The 19,630-nt window shown below is 41.6% G+C and overlaps 1 protein-coding gene across 2 annotated transcripts in view; it reads right to left on the bottom strand.

Moving 5' to 3' along the window:
• The window catches only part of LOC140316794 (myelin basic protein-like), a 42,317-nt gene extending 23,323 nt beyond the window's left edge, over positions 1–18,994 (bottom strand). Inside the window, exons 1-2 of one of the 2 annotated variants that reach the window (XM_072394766.1) lie at positions 18,751–18,991; positions 2,311–2,369 (exon numbers count right to left, since the gene is read on the bottom strand). In XM_072394766.1, coding sequence (XP_072250867.1) covers positions 2,311–2,355 — 45 coding nt within the window. In that variant the 5' untranslated portion in view covers positions 2,356–2,369; positions 18,751–18,991. Of the gene's footprint in view, positions 1–2,310; positions 2,370–18,750 lie in introns of both variants that reach the window. The other variant, XM_072394767.1, reaches the window with a different exon arrangement.
• Between the last annotated feature and the right edge of the window lie 636 nt (positions 18,995–19,630).

Consider the following 19,630-nt stretch of genomic DNA (forward strand, 5'->3'; position numbering starts at 1 on the left):
TCAGCATAACACCTAAAGAAAAATGTAAAACCTGAAAGGAAACGCTGCTTTAATGCGGCATGCTGCCCCCAACACCTCCTCCACCAGCTCCACACTTGACAAATTGATCCACTTCTCTCCTTCCTGCTCTTGTCTCTCTGGAGTGTGTTTGGCAGGCAAAGGAAACAAATCATATGTAAGCTGAGCCATAAGCCTCCCTGCTGGTTCAGGCTCCCGATCTTCCCTACACAATCGTTGCAGGGAGCCAAAAGCCAGACCACAGGTTTATGCTGCTGCTCACAACCTCAAGAGCTGATACAGAGGAGTGCTACCAACCTCAGTGTTTCTTTTTAGAGTCTGAGGTTAGATCCTCTCACCGCTAGCTGGCAAACCTCTTCAAATATGATTGGAGCCTCAGCCATTATGGTGCAAACTCATTACAGCCACAGTAATTTTGAAAAGCTGTGACACGAAGAACTCAAAAAGGCTGCGGTTATTTACATGATGCGCGAACAGGAGCAGCGTCTGACCTGTAATTTCTCCACTTACAGAGCTGAAACATTAAGAAGAAGAAGAAGAAAAAAAAAGAAGCCAGACATGGCTTTTATGTGTTAACCTCCAGGTGCAGCTGCCAATTAAAAAAAAGTTGCTTCTGTACCAATAATTCTTTCCATTTGCTGACCTGTGACAGCAACAAACACACTCCATCAGCAAGTATAGTTTGACTTCATTCCAGTTTATTGTTTTAAACAGCAAAAGCTACCTCTCCACTTCCGATAGCTGGACTTGCAGAGGTAGGCCAACTGCATCCTTCTGATCCTTGGGCTAAAGCTAACGGCTATGTGAGATGTGTACCTGGAAAGTGTTTAGTGTCAGTCCTGATGCTGGCCATCATCTGTATACTTTGTCCAGTTCAAATGAGAACCTCTGTGAAGTGTTGCTGCACCAAGACCTTTGACTTTTGAGGCTATATTATCGGGCGGCACACAAGAACCTTGGATGCTCGCCACATCATAGGTATTGATATGGCAAACTGCTTTGGTTGAAAAGGAGATACTGACTGCTGTGACTGCTAAAAATGCACTGTGTGAAATATTTTCTTCGAAAAGTGAGAAGCAATTTGGTCCAAGCAGCCGTGCTTGAAAAGGAGAGTGTTGATATGCTGGATTCTCACAATAAGTGCCTCCACACTTAGGGAAATAATGAATATAGAGGAAATGGTCCTTATCCCAGAGAAATAACACATAACTACACAGTCACCTTGAAATTAAAGTATATCCTCCTCCAATTTTAATTTAAAAAATAATTTGGTCCTTACCAGGTGCTAAATTGAGGTCAAATATATAAACAGCACCAAGAAAAGAAATAATGTGAACGTGTCATTACCTATTTTATAAGTTAAGATGCAGCAGCAGCTTGTGGCAAACTAATTACACTGTTAGACCATGATTGAACAGCTTGTAGAACCACCTTAAACAGCAATAAGTTTAATTAATAGTTTTCTGTGTGATATTATCACTTTCATCACTTATCACCCCCACAGCATCTCGATCAGGCTGCTTCTCAGTTTTCCTGAGAAACAAACATGACAGCGGTAAGGACCACGGCGTTTATTTCTTTTTTACGTTCTGAACACGTAAAACCTTCGAACACATGGGTGCACTTTCTTTTTGTATCATGACTGTGAGTCAAAATGATGGACAGATAGTAAAAAGTAAGTTTGCAGTCTGAAACTTGTAACATATTTGAATCTCATCCTTTATACTGTACTCCAAACACGATAAACCTACACATGAGACGCGAGTCAAAGCTTTGTTCGTGGATTACTACGTCTTTATGCATTTGTGAGGGGGGTACAAAGTGTGGCCTGTGGCAGTGCGATTAGCACAAAGCCTAGATTTGCCACCCGAGCGCTGGGAGTGAGAGTTGTAACCAAGACTGCAAACTGTAGGAGGCTCCAAAAGAACTTAAACCCCTTGTAAAGATACTCAGTGCATAGACGTTGAAGAGAAACACTACCTCCAAGGAATCTAGAACTTTGAGCCATCCTATCCAAGATTTTCTCAAAAGGGATTCCCGACATACAAACTGTGGAATGGTTAACCGTCTGACTGAAAGCTCAATAACAGTAATAAATCAGCATGAGAGAAGGAGACCGACAAGCACGACTGCAAAGTGGTCCAAAGTCCTGCTGATAAAAGCCAGCGCTCACATTGATAAGGGTAAAAAAAAAAAAAAAAACTCCTCACACAAGCTTCATTCCCAGATCTTGAGCGTCAAATTGGACTCTAAACAACACATTAGAGCATCCAAACCAGAGAAGACTCTTACCTTGTTGTCTGCGGGAGACTCCCTCTTTCCTAGATGCTGTCCCATGCTGCTGACAGAGACTGTAAGAAACAGAGAATGAGTTTAGACTGGGGGGGGGCTGTAAGCAGCACATTATGTGGAGATTAAAAACACCTCTTATCTGAGAAAGAGGGGCTGGGTGTGAAACTGCAGCATCACACACAGTGTGAGTAGGAACACTGCCACTTAAATAATGGGAACAAGAATTTGATTCATGAATGTGTATTTCACATTAGTTTTTGACTTCATTCTTTCTAATAAGTTGAGTTTTTTTACTTTCATACCATTTCAACATCGATGTTTCTGTCCCCTAATAGAGACTGACGTAATAGACCTAATAGAGTCACGTCTTGGGTAGAGAAAGGTGACATGACACGCAAGACGTGCTGGGGAACAGTGGCCATCAGAGCAGGCAATACGGGATAATGGGAGCACCACCCATCACCGTCCATCTTCCATACCTGCTTAATCCCATTCAGGGTCGTGGGGCGGAGAGAAAAGCAAGAGAGAAAGAGTTTGAACTTTCTACTTCACCTCCGAGACACAGCAACAGCCATATTAGCTTAAGTATCTCAGATTAAAAGTCACATTTTCCAGCACTGTTAGCCGTCTGACAAAAGAAACTATGTGAATGAAGAGCAACTTTACTGTCAATTAAGTTGTATCAATATCCAGTTAGGCTTTACAAAATGATGCTTAAATATGGAACTCTAAGGCGTGTTCGGAGCTTCAAACTAGCTGAGCATTTACGTATGCAGGAGTTATTTAGCCTCCAATCATGTTCCCTGCGTTGGTCAAGTTTTTTGAGAAGCTAGATTTCGCAAGTTATTGGTCAGACTAACACGCTTACATCCATTTTAAGTTCAGTTTTGGTCGAACTAACAATATATTTTTTTAAATTTTTATAGTGTTGCGTAAACATTCTCCCTCTCAAAAGATTCCAAACAAACCAAAGTGAGTATGCAAACGCAGCAGCGAATGCTGGAGCCCAACAAAGCTGCCGTGTCCCCGTAGGAACCGCGTGACGCTGCTTTTTGCACTGCAGTATCGCTTCTGCTGCAACGCACAGCGATTAGCAGCCACTTCATTCGAGTCATCTTTGAAGCTGATACGATTAACTGACTTATTAATCTGCTGTGGGGCACCACCGATTAGTCACATCCTGATCATCATGTGCTACTCCGCCATCTGACTGAAGGCCGGAAAATAAATAAATAAATAAAAAGAAAGTAATGGTATCTTTGTCATATAAAAAGTGGCCTAATTACCAGCCGTGATTAATCTACGCGATTATAAACTACACAATGACTGCGTAGTCAATCATGCAGCATTAGAAGGTAAGATGGTGTTCATGTGTCCCAGTGTCTATGCTTCTGGCAAAACCGAGCTGTTAATAACAGAAGAAGAGTAAAGAAGTTTCAGCTTTCTACTTGTACGGGGGTGGGGGGAAATGTCAGAATCTCAAAACAAGAATGCAAGAAATGAAGGATTCTAACTCGAGTAAAGAGGGACAGACGGACGTTCATTTACATGCAAAGTTTGAAAAGCTAAAGGCTGTACAGCAAAAAGAAGCTGAAAGGGGGAATACTATCTATCTACTATCTAATCTAAACCTCAGCCTGCACCCACCTTTTCTGGGAATAACATTTTCCCCCCACAAGGACCATTCGCCCATACTTTCAAATAATCACAGCATGCATTTCTGGCTCTCAGGAGAGTTCTGAATACACCAAAAAAGGCTTTCATCATCTTTGAGACACCCCCCCCCCCCCCCTTTCTTTATTTCATATGCAGTCAAAAACAATACTGCTGCAATAGCTCATGCTAAATACAATTGTTCTGTATTATGGTTTCTTGATGGTCTATCGACTGATGCTGGAACAGAATTCTGACAGTTGGAACAGAAACCCCAGTAGGAAGGCTGAGAACTCGACATGTCAAAGGTAACAGAGTCTGAGAGCAATTCATTCAAGAATGCAGTTTGTTACCCAAGTTTCCCACTTCCTTCAGATAAGTCAATCAGTTAAAAGAAGACATTAATCAAGGATAGAAACCACGTCACAGAGAATCATACACATGATTAATCACCTAATTTGCCTAATGCAACTGTCAATGGGACGAATTAAATAGAAAGTTCACATAGTACATAGAAAACCCACTGAGAGGTGTCATTACTTCCACTGTCCACTGAACAGATAGCACAGAGTCGTGCAGACCTTGGAACAACAAAACTGCTTAAATACCATTATCATTAATCATTTGAAACTCTCATTAGAGCTGAAAACACAGAAATTCTCCATTCGAAGTATTACTGATGTAATGACAGATCTCGTGGCCCTTTAAGGCACGTTCACACAAGATTCGAAGCCTGATTTTCAGGTCAGAGACAAACATTGGAGGTGGCTTGCGAATGGGCCTGATCTGAGGGAAGTCAGAGTTCAGTTGGCGGCCATGTGTGAACGTTTCAAAGATGTGATTTTTAACCTTGTGCACATGTCCAAGTCTCTTACTGAAGCAGCCAGCAGGAGAGGAGCTGGGAGGGAGAATTCAGAGTATTCACAACCGGTCAAAAAACTACCCCCAGCTTCCAGGAGACAAGCCTGTAACTATGACGACATGAAGGGATGGCATTACGCTGCATTCTACAGGCAGACTCGATACAAGTGGGCCACGAGGCCCGTGCTCGCAAACGTTATCTCAGCGCAACACATTTTTAAAAAGTAGAATAACTTGCCATCGCTGTGAACACATCAGCTAGTCTAATAATACGCTTTAAAAATATTTGATTTATATCATCAAGTCCGGGGCAGCTGTCACTGTATTTTGGCTTGATGAACGAGAGACTATCACATTTAGATGTTTCAAGCTGCTGATTACGCATAGTTTACAGATTATCTACAAAATGACAGTAGAACAGTGGTTTCCAGCCATTAACTAAAGGGGGCGTGCAAGGTTTTCACTGCACAGTGACAAAACCAGAACGAATTTCCCCTTTAAAACTACACGGCCAGACTGACACGGTAATTAGGGTAGTTGTATTCTTTTGACTGGACTGCAGACAGCAGATGTAAAAGTTCCAATCTTTGATCCAATCAGTGCCGAGCTGGAGCCGACATACAAATAAAATCCCACGGGTTGGGACACACGAGTTCAGACTACTCGTAGTGTGAAACCCTACTGGGACTGCCAGTCATAAGAGTTGCATGGTTCGTAGTTTGAACGATGTAACATGTAATCGGAAGACACTTTTAAGAACAATCTTGTAGTGTGAACTTGCTTTCAAGCAGGCGGCCTGGAGTACTGCACTGCGACAGGAAGGTCTTGCAGACACACTTCTCTCAGCCCCCGCTCTGTTCAGTCGGTGGCAGAGAGAACCAGAGGCTGACGCATTTCAACATGTCTTCTAAGTGGGTGCAGTTAAAGTGTTATCAGCGCTGAGTGGGTGAATTGAAATGGAAACATATCTGACGGTGCTTTGTTTGATTTGATCCAACTAGTGAGTAAATATTGACATTTTTATGCATCTAAATTGTTATTGGTGTGGCCAGATCTTTGACTTGAAAAAAGTTACTGCCAAAGTCCTATTCAACAGATTTAAGCCCCTTCTTTCTTTATTAGTTCGTAAAGCAGCTGACAGGTACTTACACATTACCCTAGTCCAAGGCATCCTTCACTTGCTCCATGATTATTTCAGAATTCAATTTGGGGTCCCTGCTGACTGCTTTCAAACCTCTCGATATTCAGGGCCCCATCTTAAAGCACAGGCTTTTTTCGCTTCCACTCATCTCCTAGATCTCTCAGATCTGACAGCAAATCCCAACGGGCTGGCTGCCCCACGTTCACCGCTAAATCTTCAAGGGGTAAGAACCTTTCCAAATGCTCAGACATGGTTGTGGAACCTCTTGCAGTTAACAGAAGTTAAAGTATGTGATCACCAATTCTTAGCACGTTACAATCAATACAAGATCGTCAAAGGGAGGATTGATGGTTGGGTCACACTAGATTTTGACAGTTTTTAGCATCTTTTTTTCCTTCAAAAAAGCACATGCCAAAATAGAAAAGAAAAAAAAAGTGGCAACATTATAAAACACCTTAACTATTCTCCACGTAAGACCGTCCCTCTCTGTTCGTCGAGCACAGATTAGGAGGCTTCAGTGCATTACCATAATGGCCGTAATATGGCTGCGCTCCAGATTTAGCAGCAGGTAATTTGACCAACTAAATGCGGTGGCTGATTGCTTGACCGCAGACTGGCAGCTGAAGGAGGCTGTGAATGTGAGCGAATAACAGAGAACACGAGGGCATTCCGTCGCTTCCGATGGAATAACAACAAGTTAAAGTATTAGTGCAAGCAAAATTAACCAACCCTCACCCCCCCGCCAATCAAATTACCAATGAAAACTTTCAAATTATTATCAATCCGCTCTCTGAGTCAGGACCATACAGCCAAAACAATGAGCTAAAGATAAAACAATGTGACGGCAAACATCAAGGTTTGCAAAACTATTGCTTGTAATTCCATCACTGGGAGAAATCCCTCTCATGCCAAACAATCCACCCGATGTTTACTCAATCCAAAAGTTTTGATTCGTTCAGGTTTTAATGAGATTTCTTTTCATTACGCAACCAGTCTGATTCAGACGTCCTCACACAGTGTCAGGGAAAGTAGGGACAGAATAATGAAGCACAGCAACCCAGTTTCTGTGGTTTTCCACTGAGAGGATGTGTTTTCTTTATAATTCACCCAAACATGACCACATGTATCTAATGCAGCTGACCTTTGCTGTTTTAGAGATACTGATACGCAGAAAAATCAACAAACATCTACATCAAACTACCTACTGAGGACTCTGATGTTTGCTGGATGTCGTGACACGTTGCCCGGAATCTTTGTGGGTAAATGTGAGGCCATACAAAGCGTTTCCCTTGAATGTTACACAATCGAAGCTACGATCCTGCAAGGACTTGCAAGAATTGACGATTGCATAATGGAGTGTGAGAGAAGGAGAAGGAGAGAGGCAGACAGGCAGAAGAGGGGGAGGCTGGGTGTAATACAGCAGGACAAAATACAGCCGCGCCACTAAAACAGCACAGACTGTACTTCATGGCCTTTTGGTTTCCTCACACACACACACACACACACCTGTAATTTAAAAACAAATAATTAACAATGATGCAAGGAAAGCTCATTTCAATAATCCCTTCTGGTTTCAGGCTTATAGGTTGCATTTAACCACTAGGTGTGCCTAAGTGCATATCTGGAAACATTGTTTGGGATTTTAATGCATCGTAAAGATGGAAAAAGCTCTTCATTATCAGGTGGCTACATACACAGGCCAGCACCTCGAAGAATCCATTACCTCCCCAAAGTGGAGACTGCAGTACATATGACCAATTACATCCCTCTGACCTGCCCATTACCCGAAGCCATTTCAGATCATCATCCTCATAAGCCAATAATGTTTTTTACACAGAGGCAGAGAACAAAACGGGACTCATTAGAGTGAAAACAGCTACACGCTGAAATAAACAAAACAGCCGTATATTCTTTTGTTGACAGCTCTCACCGAGTTAGTCAAACCTGATGTTCTGTTTCCTTGAGTGTTACGAGTATTAGCCGTCACGTCCGAATGACAGAATTCCTTTTTCAGAGATCATGTTCCGGGGGCTTTCACATTTTGCAGGAAAATGATGTGCGATGCTGGAGTTGTCAGCAGGACTAACAGCTGAACAGATGGAAGAAAGACAGTCTTTTCTGGGCTACCAGCTGCAGATTTGGTTCAGGTTCTGTAAAGTGTCTTATTTACTGGCAAAATCCAAATCTTCCCTTTCTAAATGCAGCATTGATGCACAGATGTTCAACTCACTGACCTCAGGCCATTGAAAATAAATGGAATGTTTCCTCCCTGCAACATAAACCTAAGGGGGGGGGGGGGGGGGGGGGGGGGGCTAGTATAGGAATAGTCAAATGAAGAAGCTCTGTCTTATCAAAAGGCAGTCAATATGTTTGGAATTTTTTTGCTTGGAGAAGCAGTTCTGAACAAAGCCAAAACATGGTGTGCAGGGACAGACTCTTCTGTCTGAGACACTTCCTTAAATGAAGCGTCACTTTATAGTGTAGTCACTAAAATAAAAAAATAAAAAAAGAGTGGACGGGAGGAGCCAAGTAAGCAACGTGGGGCAATTTACTTCCCTTTTCTGTCCAGTATATTAGTGCATAGAAATGCTCTTGGACAATTGTCCCTTAAAGGCACATTCTGTGGGGAGAACTAATAATCTTATGGGAACATGCGAGGGTAAAGGATTTAAGAGGTTTGAGGTCAGTGCCTCCACTAACAGAGAGGTCACTAATGTGCTGAGACTGAGACAGAAAAACAGAGTCAAAGTGTTTCCGTTAGCTCAGATTCATACATCCTGCCTCGATATCCACCCGCAGATTTACAGCTATCATAAAATCCAGACACATGCAAAAAAAATTTTGAAAACAGTGGATGGAATGCCGTGACTCCAAACCCCGTGCTTCCAGTGGAGGAGGGAAGAAACGTTCTGAGGGCCAGGCTCAGCATCCACCACAGGTGAAGATCCCCAGCGTGACACATTTAGGGTCCAACAAGCAAGCTTTGCTTCATGTAAGATGTCAAGATTTAATGCTATCCAAAATAAAATACCATTAAAAAGTCTGGATGGTACGGAAAACTGTCAAACTCATTTCGACACTTACGTCTTTTTTCTCATCAACCGTGTGAAAACAGCAGGTTGAAACTTACCCATGTGATGGGTAAGAACTGAAGGCTTTAAATGACATCATCGTGTGACTATGTTCGACTATTTATTGCAACAAAATGGTTTTACTCTTAAAAAGGTGCATCTGCATGATTGAGTCATACTATAACAGTGGTGTAAAACTGAATACGTCTGTAATCAAAGCATGAAAGGTAAATGTCGACTTCCCTGTGTTCATCAGGCCAAGAGAATGTAGGAAGCTCTGTTTTTATCTTGCCATCTTAATGCAAATGCAAGATCAAGGGAAAGGAAAAGTAACAGAAACGTAAACCAGACTATTTAATCAAATGATACAGACATCACTGCCATGCAGAAGGATATAAGCATAATTTCTTTTAAATAATCAGTTTACTCTATGTCCTCTTGCTAGACAGTCAGAATCCAAGCTGCACCACAGTTGTGAGTCATCTTCCCACAAGGAGCCAAGTTCTCTGAAGAACTGAGGGAAATTAGCTCAAACAGCGGAATCAAAGCTATTTCAGTGCATCAAAGGAGTCAGCTTTGTATCAATCAAACGAAAATAGAAGTGGCAACATGTTCATTTTTTTTGTTTGGGCAGCTTTTACTTTTCATCGAGCCGATCGACTGAAAACAGTCGACCCTTTCGGTTTCTGGCTGAAAGCGTCTTTAACCTGAGGCTCTGACATAACATTTACGACTAAAATTATGCAAGAAACCCTGCTTCATCCGGTGAGAGCGCCATCATGAACAGAAACACACACAGCCTTTGCAAAAAAAACAAAAAAAACAAAGGAAAGTGTTACTGCAGCTTTGTAATATAGAGTTTGTAATAACATAGCGTGTCACATGCTATAAATATTTCTCAGCGAGGTGACAGAGTGACTTCTCAGATTGCTGTCTGTGTGCGACTGCCAGCCTTCTGCTCGAGCACATAACTTCCTCTCAAACCAACTCTGCAGCCTCCACTTTACTGTAAACTATAAAGTTATCAATAATTTAAGAAAAAAGAGATTTTAACATTGATGAGAGCTGGCCTAGTCTCTCCGTGTGCTTCCAATCTCTGAGCTAAGCGAATAAAAATACTCCACTTTTATGACAGCTGCAGTAAGGAAAGCCCATCTAACTGCACATTATGACTTTAGCTTGTCCCTCCGAACTGCAGCACAATACCATGTTTTCTCTGTCCCTCTGGCATATCTCTGTGTAACTAAGCACATTTTATATATGCAATATATATATTGCATATATGTCTCCCATGGAGTAGAACTAACACAAACCTACAGCTAAGAATCACAAGAGGCGTGTACCTTCGCCATACAAGTCTTCTGTTGGCATCAAAGCTTCTGTAACCACAGCGTACATATTTTTATTCTAAAAAGAAAAGAAAAAAAAGCCTTCATGGCATATCACTCCACAACATGTGGACAAACCCATTTCTTTCCGGAACACGTGTGCCTCTCTGAAAATTGCTTGGTTCCTTTGTTTCGCTTGAGGTTTGCAGCCGAGCGTGTGACACAACAGCTTCTTTTAACCCTCCAGCTGCCTGCTGTGTCTGCACCATGTCAGGAGCTTCTGTGAGAGTCAATTACGTAATGAGTATGGTGCATGTCCATATGTATGGGGGGGGGGTGGGGGGGGGGGGGGGGGGGGGGGGGGCAAGGAGGAGAGAAGTAACTGTAACAACACTCTGCTTATCTGCCAGTGAGAGCACACTATTCTTGTGAAGAGATATGAGGACAAAGATCAACATCTGTGAATGAGGGAGGGCATCTGTGTGAACAGTACTGTTTAAGAGAAAGCCTCACATTTAGCCTGGCTGACTTTAGTCTCCTTTGTCTTTTTTCAGTATACGTCATGGGTTTAAAGGCTTCAATTTTTCGGTCTCTAACAACTGAATTTGACCTTCAACTCAATCATTTTTTCAGCTTATCTTTAATTTAAACTGTATGATTTTGATTGGATGCCGACAATTAGATCACTGAAACAGCTCAAGGTTACTGGACCTTCTCTTGCTCTCAAATCAAAGATGTCTCTGTGGATTTTAATCGACAATACGGATCCAACTGACATGGCATGTATCAAACATGAAAGCCGGCAGAAGCTGCTGCTCTTTTAGATGTTGCACTTGGTGGAGGACCCTGTGAACTGGTTTCACAGGGGGCTGCACAAAGACACCAACGATATTTGTCCAGCGAAGAGAACCACTTGTCCTGATGAAAATTTGGCCGTTATCAATCTTTCTACAGTTGAAAAAAGAGGTATTATTAGTATTTAAATAATGATTCTGTATTGAGTAAAACGTCTGAAACCGTGAAAGAGATGCAGTGCTCGTAGGGCTGGGTGATAATAACCTTTCCTCGATAGAGATATGAAACATGGTCGATATACTTTTCGATAGATTACATTCGTCCATCTTTTGACAGATAATACAAATAGCCAATGACAATGAGAGCTGCGTCTCGGTGAACCAATTACGTGGCTGGAATAGAGCCATGCCAGCAGCTAGTCGTGGCGTGTTTGTTTGTGCTGTTGCAGCCGTATAAAAAAAAGAAAACGAGACACAGCCCAAGGCGTAAGGGATGACATTGTAGATGACACTGTTGATAAGAAGGGCCCTAAAAGTTCGGTGGTGTGGCGGTATTTTGGTTTTATGAAGTCCAACACAAAACAGAGTAGTGTGCACTGCAAATTATGTCAAGCACAAGTTCCGACAAAGACAAAGGGAATGTCGCTAATCTTTTTCATCACCTGAAGCAGCGCCACCTGTTTGAGCACGGTGAATGCAAACTTTTACAAACACAGCCCGGAACAAGTACTAATCTCCCCCAATAACAACGCCTGTGCAGCAGCAACAGAAGACCATCGAGTCTGCTTTATCCAGCGCCACGCCATATGACAAAAAAATTTAAGACACACTGTGATATTACAAATGCATTAGCTTATTGTATTGCAAAAGACATGCTACTAATAAGCACAGTGGAATATAAGGGGTTCAAGTGGATGCTAAAAGTTATGGACCCGATACATATATCGATATTGACTGATATAAAAAAAAATAATCGTGATTTGACTCTTTCCCATATCGCCTTGCCCTAAGTGCACTTCATGCCTTTGGGAGACATGCATGTGTTTTGTGCTGGTGTTCTATACCAGTAGATAAGTGGCAATGAATGCAAACTCAAACCCTTATGCAAATGATCCCCCATTGTTATTTTGAGGTCAATTTCTCACCCATTGATCAAAGCCCCTTCCGCTGTCGGCAGCTGTGCAGTTACAGTTTAGAGACCACACAGCAGAGCAGGTTGGTCAAGCTTTGGAATTTTCCCTGTAAGAAAGAAATACATGGTTCTGCAGCCAGAGGGATGGATTTAAATGGTATGAAGAGTGGCATGCTCTGTTAATTGGTTTTGTTATCAGCTATGATACTACCCAGTATTCCTTCTAAAAGGGCATATTATTCCCAATGCATTTGTTAACCACTGAAATAAAACCAGAAACTTTTCCCGCTCTTTGACAGCAGCTCTCTGTTAAAGTTTAGGGTAACATTAGCGGCTTTACACTCAGGATCATACTCATTCTTAGATGCTCCCTGTCTTATTAGACTGAAAACTGGTTGTTTTCAATCTTGCTGTCTTATTTATGAAAAAAAAAAGAAAACAAGCAACCACATGGTTTATGTTTTTCAATTTCCTCGTCCAAATTCTTTTAGCATGTTAGGTACTCTTACGATTCACGCACGGATTCCATCAGTTATTGGTATAAATCTGATTCTGTGCACCATGTGGTGCTGCTGCTGTGGAAACACAGACGGTAAAGGAACTGTGGAATTGTGAATTGACTTCAACCCTTGTGCCAATCATGCAGCCAAGCTACCAGTGTTACAGATCAATGTGTGTCTAAGTTAACTGGCGACCTTCACCCACAAGAACTGATGGTTGCTGGAAAACTGGAAAAGGCTGCACAGCTGTGCTCATCAACACCTTTTGAAACTATTTGTGTTTCAGTAAACTGTCGAGACTAGGGCTGTCACAATACTGAAATTTCAAACTCAATGTCTATACCCAGTAACACACTCAATACTATTTTTGAGACCATAAATGAAGAATTAAGAGACATACAATGTTTTTCATTCAACAGGACTCCAGATAACCAGGGTTCCTAACTGAAAATAAGAGAGCAAACAAAAAAATGGAATGTTGCCTACAGAATGACTCAATCCCCAATGGACGGCTCATTGCAAGTTGACCTTACGGCATCATTTTTGTGTTCTTTTTGTGTTTTCATGCATTAGTGAAGCATAAATTACTTGGTCATAAGCAGAAAATTTACAGAAAATGACCACAAGTCTGTTTTAGGAAAGGAAGGGACTATCATTAAGGGATTCATTTAGTTCAAACCTTGGTCGTAGCCACTGTGACGCTGTGTCATAATCTTCGGGAACTACGAGCCGCAGGTTGTGTAATAAGAGTTCGTAAAGCTATTATCATTTGAATCGCTTAGATCAGTGAGCTTCACTGGGTATTTATTTTCTTTTTTTCTTTTTCAACAGGAGACGAGAAATGAGAGTCACCTCAAAAAACATCAATCATATCTTCTTACTCATCATCAGAATTGGCCAAAGAAAAATCCATTCAGGTCAAGCTACATTAAAAGCTGAAATTACTAATCAGCTAGTCAGCTTGCTTACAAAATGAATATCAGTGGTCAAATACTTTGATATTCATGATTTTGATATTCATTTCAATATCTCAAAAAACTCTGCCTCTGACATTTGAGAGTTTGATATTTTTCTTGATATTTTAGTGTATTTCAGGGCTTTAGACTGTAGGCCAACCTTGCGCTCTAGCATACCGTCACAGTTTCAATGGCTTCCAGACTGTGGAGAAAATAAGGAAAACACTCTGCAGCTTAATAATGATTGAAAATCCTTTCTGCAAATAAAACAGAGTGAGAATGGCAAAGTTATCAGTAAAAAAAAAAAAAGAAATACTTGTAACCATGACATTAAAAGCAATAATTTTAGCACAGTTTTCTTTGTTATCATATCTGCAGTAGCTGGCACCTTAAACAACTAACTGAAGCCAGTATGGGGGTCACAGTCATGTCTAATCGTCAGGGTCTCGCATTTACATTCGTCATGCCAGCGTCACTTCATTTTCGGCATCGGCACTACGCTCAGATAATAACGGCAGTCTGGTTTGAGATCCTCAGTTTCAATCTGTGAGGACAGTTGTGCGTGGGACCAAACTGGAGGAGGAGTTTCGGTTCTGTCAGACTGGTGAGCAGGCAGAAATGACTTTTGGCTGAATTAAAACAGTTCCACAACAGAGAGAGGCGACGCCTGCCTTTGGGCTCCAGCTGCCCGACTGAAACATGAAAGTCGCTGTCATCCTGGCTTCTTGCTCTAAAACCACAACATGAATGGTTTCACACATGGGTGATTCATTCACATGAGGAGCCCCGACTTTGACTTATATCTCAGACTATGACACACAGTCTGATGTTTGCAGGAGTGTGACTGCTGAGACAAAAAAAGTGTTACGGTGAGTAAATTCTTAGAAAAGATGCTGTGGGACATTTTTGAAACAGCACATATGGCTCTATGGGAATGTTTGTTTAAAACAATAATCCCAAAGGGTCCAGTGCTATGTATATATATTGCTTTATTAATTTAAGTAGATGTTTGTTTCAGAGTTCAGCTAATATAGCCAAGGACCTGAAGCATAAGGACAATACTCTTCAGTAGGGATGCATAGCCAGTGCCCCTCTGGATCAGAAATACAACCACAATGCCAAAAATGTTGGGAAGATCTCATAAACCAGTATTCTATTCACAACAGAACATAAATTATAAATTAGTCGAGTAGCTAAAAAAAAAAGTATTATAATTTTTTTAAATTTTACAATGATTGCATATTAGAACAATAATAATAATAAATGAATACATTAATAAATATATATTCATATATATGAAAAGTCAACAATCACTGTTAAAAAGCCTTATGGCTGTGGGGACAAAGGACCTCCTGAAACTCTCAGTCCTGCAGTGCAGAGAGATGAGCCTCTCACTGCACCTGCTCCTCTGTCCTGCTGCTGTGGAGAGGATGTTTATTGTTCTCCAAAACAGAATATAATTTCCTCCTCATCTGTTGCTCCACCACAGCACTGAGATGGTCTAGCCTTCTGCCTACTACAGAACTGGCCTTTGTCACTAGTTTGTCCAGGCATCTACAGTTTTTGTCTGTCTGTAATGCACCCGAATTCCATCAGAGATGCAGGCTTTTGAACTGAGCACTAATAACGACGTGGATGGTCACTCGCCACAAATTAGTTTTCCAAACCAAATTTAAATTTTTCTGACCTAAAATACTTTTTTCTCTATCCATTTAAAATAACTTTGTTCCTGGATCCCCCTTGTTTCACATTTGGAATGATTTTTTTTAGAATTTTAACCTGTATTTGCAGATGGCAATGTGAACCACGTTCAGAGGCAATGGTTCACAGGCATCCAGTTCTGGTTTTCAGGCCCCGGAACAAACCCTTTTGACAATGAGTAATTAAATCATAATGATGATGAACGTGTGTTGTAAATGATGGAATATTCCAAGCACTCCCGATTTCACAGGAACATTGAGGAACATTATTCTGAAATTGCTCTATATATTGTAGACAGTTTTTTGCAGATTGCTGAACATTTTTCTTTACTTCTGAGAGACTGCCTTTCTATGGTGCTCTTTTTGATGCCAATTAACCCCAGCTACCCCCTTTTAGTACGACTTACTTTTCGAGGCCAACTTTTTTTGAGACATGTTGCTGCCATCAAATTCAAGATGACCATGTGTCTCATGTTCAACATTCGACGTTTATTTTATTGTTGTTGTTCTATTGTGAATACATTATTTTATTCAGAGGTTTGCAAGTTACTGCATTCTGTTTTGAATACACATTTTACACAGTGTCCTATCGCTACCAGATCCAACCTTGTTGGAACTGGACTCAATGACCACAGCAACCGTGGCAGCAGGAGGCATTCAGATCATGCTAAGTTCTGGTGGAAAAAAGAGAAGCAGAGCTGTGGCATCATAGATGATATTTAATGCACCTACAATGAGGATGTGAGACAGCAGCTAAATTTTGATCCTACACTGCCTCTATCATATTTACATGCAGCAAAATTTCCTGTAGACTAAATTAATGCTAGTATAACCACAGGATGTACAAGGCAGCCATCACAGCCCAACAAATGCATTTCCAACCTAAAAGTCCAAGTTGCAACTTCTCAATCTGAATACTGAAACAAAACAAAAAGGCTATATCACACTTATTGTCCTTGATCAAAACAGCTATTCTCTCCCACACTAAATACTGCAGATGATGAGATATGCTGTCAGAGTAGCACCCCGGATTGACTGCCTGCGTCACACCTTGGGCAAAATTAACAAAATCATTGCACTGCTGCTCAAGAGGTGTTCAAACAGGAGGTAATGTGATTCGACCTGTCTGCCAAGAACAGGCACAGACAGGAGGGGAAGTGAGAAACAGGAGGAAGTTTGTGAGTCTGAACGCACGGAAGTCGACAAACCTCAGTGTATCACCTGAAAAAAAAAAACGGAGTTGTGGCAAGTGGATGTAGTGCATTTAGCGAGCAAAGTGAAGAAATTCACTCTATGCCGAAAATTCTGACAGGAGACGCACATTTCTGTCAAATGTGCTCTCCAGTCTTCCTGCTGTAAGTGCAGTGTGTTTATAAAGACAAAGGAATGTCAAGCGAGACACGTGAGGGTGTGAGCAAACCCTCAGGCATTTTCTCCTGGTTGGGGCAAATCCTACGAAACTCAATGGAATGCATTCCATAGACCTATCCAGCAAAGGTAGTCACAGGCGAACATGAGTTTTCTCCTCAAAGCATGTAGAGGTTAACATCAAGGTTTTGGCATCTCATTATCTCAGTAAAAACGTTGGCTTTACATACTTTTAATACTTAGTAATCCCTGACATTTAACTAAATCTGTCATTTCTTAATTTTCTGCATTAAAACTGAAATGACAGTACAGCCAGACCGCCGTGCACTCGCTGTGACCGTGCTGATATAAAAGACGAACCCTAAGTGTTTCATCATCTGAAGGAAGACCTAAAAAGGGGAGGATTAAACCTGTTTGTAATTAGCATCAGATAAGGCCTGAGGTTATCTCACACAGGACTCTCCAGCAAGAGAGCATTCAGGGCAGTAGGCTTTAATGAATCTGTGCAGTTCAGACAAAAGCACCCACTCATGTGTGAGTGCATTATTCAAAGCCTGCGCCAAGCAGCGACAGTAAGCGAGCACATAATCACAGCTTTGAGCCCCCATCTCCCCTTTCATATCAAACTGACAACATGTGATTAAGAAATGTAGCTGTGGGCTTATTGTAGGATCTTCAGCTGCTGTGCACGCTGCCGCTCTTTTCCCTCAACAGGGCAGTGCTGAAGCTGTTTTGTTCATTTAAGCCAACGGAGCCCATACAGTTTCTGTTACAGGCTTTCAGTGTTTTTATGTAAACTTGGGTAACAAGTGGAGCTTGCTTGCTGTAGACAAGCATTCTGCTTAGGAAGCAGAATTATGTAATACTTAGTTTCCTCTGGGCTTTACAATGAGTGGTCCAGTGTCCTGAAAGCCAGCCCAAAAATGATTTCAACAACTGTGAAAACAATGAAAAAAAAGTATCCTCTATTCATTAAAGAAGAAAAAAAGATTGTGTCTCCCTAGAGTTGTGTTTGTATTAATGTGGTGTATTTTAGCAGACAATATAAACTGTAGGTTAGGAGAAAACATTGACATGTTCGCCTCCCATGCTGCCCCTATATACAAATACTAAACTACCATTTTCAAATCTTCCTATTTAAAGGTGACAAACTTCAGAGCAGGACTTAATGCGTCGTGGGGCACAGTTCCGTTTTTGTCAGTCTCAATTTACCGTAATGCTAATTTCGGCACATATACATTCTTCATAGTAATTTAAATGTCTGCATTAAAGCTTTAAATAAATATCCTTTTTCGCAAACGACTCAGTAGTTCATCTTCTCCAAGACTACACATATTTCCGGAAGGAGTGCGCTGTAATTGCTCAATACAAACTGAAATTCATTACATTTTGAGACTACTTTGTGTGCGTTGTGTATGCCGAATGTAAGAAAAACATCCAATTGTTATAAAAAAATTTGCTAAGTTTCGTTCAAAGTATATAATACACTACCAGAGCTTAAAGAAGCGTTAAATTACGATATATGCTAAGAGGGATTGGAGCGGAAGAGATGGCAGTGGTGGGTGGCGGTGTCGTGCAGGCGGTGGGGTCAAAGCACATGACAAACAGAGTGACAGTTTGATGATAGATGCTTAAACACATTATGACTTAATGTACTTTGAAACACTAAGTTAGGACAACTCGGAAGAGCGCGAAAAAGCACATTTTAACCTGCAGGGGTTCTCGACGTCTGTTACGCAGTGTAAACAAGTCTACGTGGATAACATGTTTACTATCGTTACACCACGTAACCAGCACTCGTAAAAAAAAAAAAAAAAAGCCGCAACAAAGCGGCTGTTGCATATACACCGCCGCGCGCGTGTACTTGTTTAGTCCCCCCCCCCCCCCATCGGCTTGAACACAAACGTGAATTTGATCAGTTTGACAGTGCACATACCCGTCTCCGGTTAGTCTGTGTTAAATGCATCCACAGTTGAGCCTTGCACTGGATGTAACCAGCTGACAGTCTTCTTCAGCAGTGGTCGACGGTGGTTGTCAACACCGTTGACAATAACGCCTTTTTCCCCTTTACGGTTCGTTTTTGCTGTAATCACTTTAGTGTCTCCGTTAGAAAGGGGGGTGGGGGGGGAGAAAAACAACGTATCCGTGCTTCCTGATTTAGGTACAGTGGTGATGATGTTGTTTGCAAGGGGTGGGGCGGAATGCAGCTTCAGTCCGCCAAGAAATGTTGGCTTAGAAGCACGTTGGTGCACGTCTGTGTACCGACTCGTGAGCACTTACAGGAAGGGTTAAAAAGAACGTGCTTTGGGAGTAGTGGATCCTTCTAGGACCCAACGCGTGTAAGAAGTTGCGCAATACCAGCACCCGGCAGGTGAGTGGGTTGCCCATGTTGCAGGTTGCAGGGGAACAGTGACAAGCCTCACGTACTATTTTAACCGCGTTCCCTCACCTAGAGTCGTTTAAAGTTTGAAAAAACATGACAGTCTACACCATTCCCAATAAATTCACGATAAAAAAAGAAATCTTTCACATCATTACTCCATTATAAACCACAAGGAGGCGTGTCGTTATTTCTTTGATCCTTATCAGTGTTTTCTCCTTTTTTGTCAGGCCTGCGCATTAAATTAACACCTGATCTGCCCTTCTTACGGTGCTGTCCCTACACTCCTTCACTATCTTCTCACATTCAACGGTCGCTAAAGGATAGCAGCCACATTTGCGCGAACATGTGCTGCTTATGCAAATGTCTCATTTTGAAGACACTGCTTTGAAATAAGCTGGATTGGAAATTGTTGTGTATAATTATGTCCTGCACC

This window comes from Leuresthes tenuis, unplaced genomic scaffold (genome assembly GCF_036924035.1).
Source record: "Leuresthes tenuis unplaced genomic scaffold, fLeuTen1.0.hap1 SCAF_10, whole genome shotgun sequence".
Taxonomy (NCBI): domain Eukaryota; kingdom Metazoa; phylum Chordata; class Actinopteri; order Atheriniformes; family Atherinopsidae; genus Leuresthes; species Leuresthes tenuis.